General features: G+C 44.9%; 1 protein-coding gene and 1 long non-coding RNA gene across 2 annotated transcripts in view; both read left to right on the forward strand.

The window, feature by feature from the left end:
- Positions 1-10,439, forward strand: part of LOC118413006 (hepatocyte growth factor-like) — a 28,235-nt gene that overhangs the window by 1,310 nt on the left and 16,486 nt on the right. The window contains exon 2 of the mRNA XM_035816119.1: positions 666-890. Within this exon, the coding sequence (XP_035672012.1) occupies positions 666-890 (225 nt within the window). The remainder of the gene's footprint in view (positions 1-665; positions 891-10,439) is intronic.
- LOC118414519 lies at positions 1,595-4,508 on the forward strand. Its single transcript, XR_004830992.1, has 4 exons — positions 1,595-1,821; positions 2,226-2,404; positions 2,992-3,026; positions 3,709-4,508. It is a non-coding gene; the product is annotated as an uncharacterized LOC118414519 (long non-coding RNA).

Consider the following 10,439-nt stretch of genomic DNA (forward strand, 5'->3'; position numbering starts at 1 on the left):
GATATGGATTCTATCCGAAACGTCTGACCGTTTCAAACCATATTCAGTTGCTTGAGTAACTACTTTTTGGTGTACTTTGCTTACGTATACGCTCTCTCGCTGCCGATATTGACAATTTCTTTTGTCATAGAGTGCACGCTGACTACATATAAACTTATATATATATATATATATATATATATATATGAACTTAGAACAGTCCTCAGATATGTTTGTTCACTTGTTGATTAATCATCCTGTCATGATCAAATAAATATAGTGAGAATCTGTCCCGACTGTGTCAGCACCCAGCTAAGATTACAAAAAATAGATCGTCAGACTAGCGATTTGTAGTATCAGTTGGCAGAAATAGATGTGGTTGTGTGCGTTGAAGATCGATCTGTCACACATAACGTTCGCACATCTATCTGCAAGCGTCTATCTAGAGAAGATGCCCCTACTGTATTTGGTGATAGCAAATTCCACTCTACGATAGTTCTAGATTGCAACTAATTATATTTCAGCCATACCATAGGTATGGTGAAATATATTGTTATATTGCAATCCATACATAGTATGGGATTGCAATATGTTGTTATATTGCAATCCATACATAGTTTGGGATTGCAATATATTATTTTTTCTTTGTTTCTTCTCCTGTCAAATCTTCAAATCCCTTGACACAGAGTGTCTGGAAGGGTCTGGAGTAACCTACAGCGGGACCGAGTATAAGACCAAGTCAGGCACGGAATGTCAGCGCTGGGACAGCACGTCCCCTCACAAGCCCGCCCGCAAGCCGCAGGATGGCACCGAGCACAACTTCCGCCGCAACCCGGACAATGTGGCCATGCCCTGGTGCTACACCAAGGACCCCGGGAAGAGATGGGAGTACTGTGACATACCGGGATGCGGTAAGTTCTTTGTTTAACCGTGACCCACCCCCAACCCCACACCCACCCGCCTGCTCACGGACTCAACATGACGACCACTGCAGGCTGACCACTACACCTTTCATACTCGCAGAGAAACGTGACAAATGTGACGACACAAGTAGGTCGAAGGTCCTCGGCAAAGTGAAATCCAGAATACAGCTCAAAGAAAGACATTCGCTCTGGTAGGGATACATTCCTGTACGCAAGCTTGACGCAACTGCAGTGAGAATGCACCTTTTGTAATGAAGGTTTGGAGGAGTGCTGTAGTTGTTTGCTATCGAGACTTCTTATTGCAGTTACCTCTGCCTTCCCGTGCCTTGCAGTAGCTTGGTTTCTTACAAACTTGTCTGTGTGAGTTTAAGCTATTTGGATTATTCGTTTATTGGTCTCTTCTGTATGACAAGTAAGCATTATTAGTATGTTGACAAGCTCTAGGCCCGCGTCACACTGTGCAATGGTGACTCGTGATGAGGAAGTGAAGTCCATTGCATCGCTTGTCGGAAAGAGCTAAGAAATTTCCCAGAACGATGAACCGGTAAATTCCGTCTTCTCTACCACGACTATTGCAAGCATACCTCTCCAGTCAGCTCTCATGTCCCTTTCACTGTGATGTGATCTTGTTGACTGCGTTCCGGACGTGTCAGACTCTGTGATTTTGCTCTGTCGTTTAGGAGACTCAATTGGGACCGAACGGCAGGAGACAATTGGGACCGAACGGAAGGTGACGACTATGTTCACAGTGATGAACATCAGGAAGACAGCCGCCGAAGCGAAGGCCCACTGCTGGGCGGAGGAGAATGGACATCTGGCTGATATCAAAAGCACATTCGTCGCGGATTACGTAAAGAAAGCCATAGCGGTATACGGCAGTGAGTCCGAAGACTACTGGATCGGCCTTGAACATGCTACGGTAAGATACAGGCCTCATGGTGTACAATGCTGCTGTAAGATACAGGCCTACTGTTGCACAATGCTGCGGTAAGATACAAGCCTCATGGTGCACAATGCTACGGTCAGGTAGAGGCCTAGTGGTGTACAATGCTACGGTAAGGTACAGGCCTAGTGGTGTACAATGCTACGGTAAGATACAGGCCTAGTGGTGTACAATGCTACGGTAAGATACAGGCCTCATGGTGTACAATGCTACGGTAAGATACAGGCCTACTGTTGCACAATGCTACAGTAAGATACAGGCCTAGTGGTGTACAATTCCTCGTAATTTATGACAACTGAATGCTACGGCAAGATACCACGTTACTGCAGATGAATCCATCTTTGTTTCTTTGGTCTTGACTTGGTCTGGTCTTGTTGCAGGGGAGCGGTGGCTGGGCATGGGCGGACGGAACTCCTCTGCCGTCCTACGACTACACGGCCTGGAGCTCCGGAGAGCCAGGTGACATCGGATAGCAGTGCGTCTTGCTGAAGGCAGCAGCCGACTTCCAGTGGGACAACGCTTGGGTGCAGCGAGAGGAAGTATTTCATCTGCCAAACAGGTCAGACCTGCCCAGTCAACTAGACGGCAGTCAGACCTCCCCAGTCAACTAGACGGCAGTCAGACCTCCCCAGTCTACTAGACGGCGGTTAGACCTCCCCAGTCTACTAGACGGCGGTTAGACCTCCACAGTCCACTAGTCCCCTTGAATTCATAATTGGAATACCATACGATATGTAAAACTAAGCCTAAAATCCGAACAAAACTCGCAAAGCGTTGATTTTATATCTATCTATGAAATTCAGCGCGCCGTCAAGTATTGTGGTCGCCGTCAGTCCTTTGGCGCATGCTGCATTACTATCGGACTGAGGTCACCTGAGTTAGCGCCGAATGGCAGCCTCTCCAGACCCTTGCGATTTAACACCGCTTATTGTTAAGTCTTCACAAGCCACTGGTTGTGAAGAGAGAGTAGTCGGCCCTCCCAAACCCAATTGATTTTGTAGAATTCTGGTGAAAAACTACATAAAAAAAAGTAAAGAAAACAGTTTAAAGTAGAAATCATTGTTTCAAGTGCTTACCTCAGCGTTTCCAATGTCCTTGGCCCCTGGCGACCGCACGTGCTAACCGAAATGTACGTTTATTTTCCAGGACCGGGAGATACGGACGCTTGCGGGGACAGTCAGGTGAGATGGGAGTTTATAGCCTGGGTATAATCCTCTGTTTAAGCCACCGTTAAGCTCAATCGTTAAGCTTGCCTGTGAAAAGCCAGCAAAGGATGGCACCGGGACTAAGACTTCTTTTGTCATTCTAGTTGTTTATTTAAACTTTATCGGTGCTTGGCGTGAGCTTTCAGCATTCTAGTGTGGCCTTCACCGGGAAAAAAAGCAGGCCCATCGGTTGGAAATCGCGAATCAGCGCTTTCCAAACAAAACTTGCCTCTACTAGGCTCCGTGGATCCGTGGTCTAATTGTAGAAATTAGACAAATGGGGTCTATAGGAGTACGCTAGAAGAATATTTTCCTCACTCTTCTGGCCAGCTGACTCCTCTAGCGGACTATTGACTCTAGATTTCTACAATTGGACCACCGATCCGCGGAGCCTGGGAGAGGCTTCAACACAACCGCCCGCGCTCATAGAAGACCGCAAGGAAGGCGAACTCTAGCGCCTATCTACTCGTTATAGCAGGATCAGGTCTGATAAAAGATAACGATAGGCCTGATATCATACACACAATTCTTTTGTATATATTTCTTATCACAAATGATTGCTTAGGCCTCCATTCAACCATACAGCAATTGTCTGGTGACCTTACTGTGACCTAGATATCTGAGTTAAACTATGAAATCATCTTCACTTTCACACTAGCACGAGAAGTAGAAGCTGATATTGCCGACCCGGAAAACGCCTTCGAGTTCAGCGCGGTTCGGGAGGAGGAGGACCCGGATGTGGATGAGGACCCGGATGTGGATGACGACCTAGCTGATGAAATCCCGCGAGAGATGGGCGAGACTTGGGAGGAGCAGGAGGCTGATGACGTCAGCGAGGATGAGGTGGATGAAGACGCCATCTTGGAAGAGATCGATTGGCTCGTGGAGGAGTTGAGGGAGATTATTGAGGAGAAACAGATGGATATGGGGGAATGACTTTATGAGATTAGAAATAATAGAAAGTTATAACAGAATCATCCAAGAGTAAAAATTAACAGCAAAAATAGAAAAGTGAAAGTTATCGGTGAAAGTAACAAACTTCTGTTTTTCTCCATTCATTTTCTATAGTGATAGAACATGTGCTGTTCTTTCAAAGTGTTCTGAGAAATTTCTAGATGACATATTATATTACATTAAAACATACAAAGGTTAGCTTTAGCTTTTCAGTGCACTGTCATGAATGGTGGAGAAAATCTGTAGCCGGGAGAAAGAGAGAGAGAGAGGGAGGAAGAGATGGGAAAAGAGAGAGAGAGGGAGGAAGAGATGGGAAAAGAGAGAGGGATCTGGAGAGACAGACAGGTATTAAGAGAGAAAAAGGGAGAGAGCGAAAGGGAGAGAGAAGCATAACGATGGAGAGGGAGTGTGGTTGTAATGACAGGACATGTTAGTTAAATTTAAGTTACGTTACGACATCATTCTCGGTGATAAAAGTAAATATAGTTTGCTGCGTAACTGATACGTCAGAGCATGTTTTGTTCTTTGGAAAGGTTTTTCCTAGTTAAGATTATAACGTTATATTTGGTGAAACAAACAAGCAAACGTTAGCGAAGACTGTAGCAGATAGCAGAACATGCATTGTTCCCCTAAGTATTTTGACTATAGCTAAGATAGTAATATAAGGGCTGCTTGCTGTAAGTATGTCCGTCAATTTTGAGGTGATTAAAATGGGTAAAATGGACACATTATTTGGTCTCTGTTGTCTTTATTATAAGCTGTTAGGGACCGAACTGATGTCACCTCTTTCCGCCCAGGTTAGCTATTTTCCAACCTAAATCGTGACCGCAGTTTGTCTGGACATGAGATATCAAGCTCAGGTGTTCCTCTGAAGCACCGCACAAAGTCGAAAGAGGGCACATAGTCTATCCGTATGAAAGTATGTTCGTCCGACCAATCAGAAGGCCCCATTTCATATTGATAATGACGCAGTTACACATTTAACACCGGATCCAATCAGAGGAAGAGCTCACAAAACATTGACAAGAACAAATCCCTCCCTCCTCCCAGCAGGGAGAAATGCTCATCATCAGTACAGTACAGTTGACAAGATTTCACAACGATTTGACATTTTCTGCGAAAATGTTGGCTTCTAAATGATATCTGTAATCGCCATAGTGTTACGTGTGTGCATTTTACAGAAATTCATCAAACGAATTTACAAGTATGGTACATGTTTAGCTCTATGAAATGAATTTGCATCCTTATATAGGTTTTCGGACGGCCATGGACGGTGGCATTATTCAGTGGTTATAGAAAATGACCAGGCCTAATGACACCGTGCTTTTGTTGGATGTCCATCGCTCTGCAGTGGTGACGTCAATGGCTTCAGTGGCGCCTCAGGTGCGATCGCAGCCCGAATGCCGAGGCGCATGTCCGTCCGAACATCGGGCACACGAAGGCGGTGCTGGGGTTGGGTCTTCTCTCCTTCTCCTTCTCCTTCCTGTCCCGTCGTTTCTGGTCTAGTTCATTCATTCTGTTGTTTTCAAAGTTTCTCATGACACCATATTCACCGAGAATTAGGCGGTCATTTATCATATTTTGTTGACGGTTCGGACATGTTCTCACTTGCTCTAAACTTTGTGTCCAGCGCAACGGGGAAACACTATAACCGTTCGAGGAATTTAAAGTGGAAAGGAATGTTACAGTTTTACCAGAAGTAAAATGGCGTTGTAAAGGCAGTGCAATATCCAGACCTGACACCAAACATCGAAAAACAAATGTCTTTAAGCTGTCCTAAATGACCACAGACTAGAAAGGTTGTGACATAGCGCTGAAGGGCTAGGGACTGAGATAGTTGTCTACAGGCCGGTGGCACAAGTGACTTAGTACAACAAGAAACGGCCAGCAAAGTGTACCATAAGCCCAGGAAGACGGAGAAAGTCCCAGAGAGCCTTTTATGGAGGCCAGGACAGCCCGACACTCCGTGTCTGGAAGGGACATATATGGTGAATTTACAGCGTAGCGTTCTTCTTCTAAAGATCAAATGCTGTATGTGTATAAGTGTTATTCATCAGATAGTCTTTAACTCGATGTATTAAGGATTTGATGGAAAAAAACGTGCAATTCAGCCAATTGGCTGCCAAATGTTTTTACTGAAGTTGTGTTGTGCAACAAATAAACCATTCATTCATTCATTCATTCAAATGCTGTCAGAAACAAAAGGGGTAGAAGGCAAATTACGGATAAACATAATACCCTTTAATCATGAATATTGTCTTTTTTTGCCTCAGGAAAATGAGATAAAAGAAAAAGGAATGGCCTTTGACTCTTGCGTTTACAGGGGATAATTATTCATAAACAAAAGATACTGCCACCAGCGTCTTTTAGTCTGCCATTAGTCAAGAAAAAAAGTTTTACCGTCTTCGCCTCAGGAAGAATACCATAAAGAACTAAACAATAGCGAAAGTATTAGATCTTGAGGGGCCAATTAAGTAGGAACAAAAGACGCTGCCATCGTTCCCATCGCAGTCTTCCATCTTCGTGAAAAGCGCAGCCAGAAACAGAGGAGCGGGAACGAATCTGGGTAAACAGGTGTAGAGGATGATACTACAGTTTTTACCAGATGATGCAAAACTTAGGACATTGTTCACTGATTTATCAAATCTTTGTTAGCTCATTCATTCATTCATTCATTTCATTCAAACTCAATTGAGAAAGGAGAAGTCAAAACCACTGCAGCTCTAACGCAATTTTCCGGCTGTGCCCGGATGATGGATTGTTTGAATGTAAACCCACATCTTGCGACATTATTATGACAAATGAACATTACTCAGCCTTCAGGCCATTTCTGGCAGTTATGAGTAACTGCAGAAAACCTGTCGGCTCAGTCTGGTGCGACTTCTCGTCGGGTGCACATCGCCAGGTGAGTACGACGCTTGCGTTACGCTGGGTCTCGCTCCCCCTAACTTGCCCCCAACGTTTATCGACTTTTGAAACAGGTATTTACGCGTTGTTCTTTGACGGGTCTTTAGGATTAAGGATATCTCGGGTTCAAACTTGGGCTCGAAATTAAGAAAGTGGCCAACTCGATCAGTTATCACGGTACAGTCGTACATCTGTGTTTTGCTCGTTGTCGGCCACCAACAGGTGAGTACAACGCCTACGTTACGTATTACGAAGCTCTCCCTGACGCTAAATTGCCGTAAACTTTTGAAACAGATGTTAACGCGTTGCCCTTTGACGTGTTAGCACGCTCTGTCCAAACCGAGGTGTCCCATGGCATTTGTATTGTGCCATTGTTGTTCAGGGGTTAGGGCTGAGGCGGCCAATTTCTTTACTTCGACATTTTTGTGGGGCATTGTTTTCGATATTTCTTTATTTCGTGTACTTCGATCATTTATCAGGGTACTGTTGTACATCTTCAATCTTTGTATACGTTTTGCTCGTCTTCGGCCAGCAAAGAATGCATAAAATACTGAGATATGTAATCAGCCAGCCAGAGAAGGGGCGTCGACCTTTTCATTTTGACGAGACGAGCGCGCGCCTCGCGGCCTGGGGTAACTCTGGAAAGGTGCAAGAGGCGCGTTTAATTAAGCCAGAGTAGTCAGTACATTATTCAACATAAACTAATAGTGATATTTGTATGGAGCTTTGGATTCGGAAAATTCAACCCTGGGATAATCGAGGGCGAGAACAGAGATCTATGTGTGCTGGTGTCCTATCAAATTTTGTGGGATTCTTTCAGTTCACATCATGTGAAAAGAAGTACCCTTGGTAGTTAGGGGGCTCGGTACGAATTAATGCCGTAAGGATGTGTGTCACTGGGATCTGCTAGGAGACACTGTAGTAGTGCCCTGGTGGGTTCGTAGTAGCAGATCCAGAAACGCGGTAACTCGGGGGGCGTATCTGCTCTCGGGTCTGACAATGGCGGGCCGAACATGTGCGGGATAGATGCCCCCCCCCCCCCTTCCACTCCCTAGTAAACCCGGTCCTGAATCCCTGACAAACTTTCATCCTCCTGAAATATTAATTGTCAAAATAGAAAGTTGAAATAGTAATTGTCAGAATAGAGAGTTGAAATAGTAATTGTTAGAATAGAACTACGGTGGTCAGTTAATCATATTAAAGTCTTGCCTCACACCGTTTTCACCAGCGGGCCTACAAAAGGGGGCGTTGTCACAGGTGACTAAAAACCCGTCCTGTATTGCGGACACAGCCTGTCAAACTCCAGATAACTTCTCCGGTACGGCCAAGATGTTTCGCTGTTGCCCATGTTACGGTGACGTAATCAGGAATAATGAATAGGAATACGACCGTCTTTCATACCCCTTTCCACCAAGACTGCGCTCTCACAGCGCTCTCTCTCCCACATAGAATTTGACAGATCGCTCAACGAATTCTATGGAAAAGCAACTTTTTCTGACTTTTCAGTCAGACTTTCACAATTTTTATGATGTACCTAGTATACAATTGAGGGCTTCACACGTCTATTTTATGTCACGAGGGCCTTACAAAACACACTCCTGTATGTGCGCTTCTGGTAGGTGTAATTTTCTGTGTGTCGGCCATGATCAATCATCAAGAAGCGAGCGTGTTTGAAAAACAATTATGCCCTGTCCAACAAGCGTCCTCTACTTATGTCGACATGCCTGGCGGAAACCCTCCATAAGTAGAATTTCGTCCCTGCATATATGAACGTTTGTGTAGAAGTATAATTCGTATCTGCTAGTTCTTATTTTACTTTACATAAGTATAAGTCAACTGAAATGACAGAAAAGAGGGCGTTTTCAGCAGATAATGCGGCAGTTGAACTCACATTAGCACAGTTTTACGGACCGTGGATAAGTAGGGTATTATATGGGTACGTGAAGACAAGGACAGGGCAATGGTGGCTGTTCAGTAACCTCATTTGACGACTTTCAACCATGGTTCAAAAGTAATGCAAACTGTGGGGTCTGCGTCAGACTAATGTCACATTTCCACAAAAGGGGCCCGGCCAAGCAGTTTTGGGGAAAGAAAAGTACGAAATAAAAGACAACAATAACACAAAACAGACCAAAAATAATTCACCAGCATGCCTTGTGCATATCTCTATTGGCAGAAACTTCAATTTGTCGGCAGGGCCTTCGGTAGGAAATCTGACATAGTCCTAACAGTGGTATCTCACTGCACTTGGAGCACCGGTGCGGCGTTGGTAGAGCGTTCGGCTCGGAATCTATGGGTCCTGAGTTCGATTCCCACCGTGCCCCCGACGTTGTGCCCTTGGGAAAGGCACTTAACACGACTTTCCTTCTGTCTGTACCGTGTATGTGGCACTGTTAATATAAGTTACAAAACTTGAGTGCAGTGCCACAACGTCCTCGTCTGTCCAAAAGCAAATAGAAAAAAAAATGCGGGGTTCGTTCACTGCGGTACCTTTGTGTTATTGTCGCCATTTTTTAAATAATTTAGATATTGCGTAATACGTAAAAGAATGACTTAGAAGACAACAAAATGCGCAAAACGTAAGGAAATTCGTTGTCTGTCTCTGAAACCCGTTGAGTCATCCTTCGAACTCCGCAGTACCGCACCGGTGCCCCAAGAGCAGTGAGATACCACCTCTACGAGCTAAGGTAGTCGGTTAATTGCATGCAACGAAACAGTATTCAAGTTTTCACCGGTACGTTCTGACTCTAGACTCTAGACCCACACGCAAAGTTAATTTCTACTTGGCGGTAGTCAGTACCTGAAGACTGGATGACTTCAGTCGAAAACACGTTTGATTGACAGTCCGCTAGACACGCCGGAGGGCGCGCACACCGGCTGGACAGCACAGATGCATCACCTGGTGCGTTACGCCAGGGGGCATGAATGCACAATACTGACACTGGTTGACAGATAAGGGGGCGTTGTCACATGTATCTTACCGTAGCATGTTCAAGGCCGATCCAGTAGTCTTCGGACTCACTGCCGTATACCGCAGAGATCCCGGAAAAGTCTTAAATATATCGACTGATGCAGTTAATAAGTTGAAAGGTTCGGCGGCGAGGTAACGGCTAAGTACGGGCAAATGCAATACAGAAAAATACAAATCACCAAAAAAATACATAACTCCCCTCTGCAGGACTTGTTCCCGTGGCTGACTCTACCTTGGGGCGATCCGGACATGTCCAACATGGCGATGGTCCTGCTGCTCCTCCTGGCGGCTGCCACCTGCACTGCAGCTGCAGACGTGCCTGCCGGTGTCGACATAAGTGACATTGAAGAAAGGGTCGGCTTTTTGTTTTTGTTCTATCTATTTCTTTTCAAGAAAGATACATCTGAGAAGTCATCTAATCCTATCATGCTCTCCTAAAATTATTTTTAACCATTTCTTCCGATTGGAAACATCTGTTTGATTTTTAATGTTTTGCAGGTCGAAGCTTTAGATGAGACTTTGGAAGAGATATTGTCGGAAATGGTACGTATTTCACA

Source organism: Branchiostoma floridae, chromosome 4, assembly GCF_000003815.2.
Source record: "Branchiostoma floridae strain S238N-H82 chromosome 4, Bfl_VNyyK, whole genome shotgun sequence".
In the NCBI taxonomy this organism is placed as follows: domain Eukaryota; kingdom Metazoa; phylum Chordata; class Leptocardii; order Amphioxiformes; family Branchiostomatidae; genus Branchiostoma; species Branchiostoma floridae.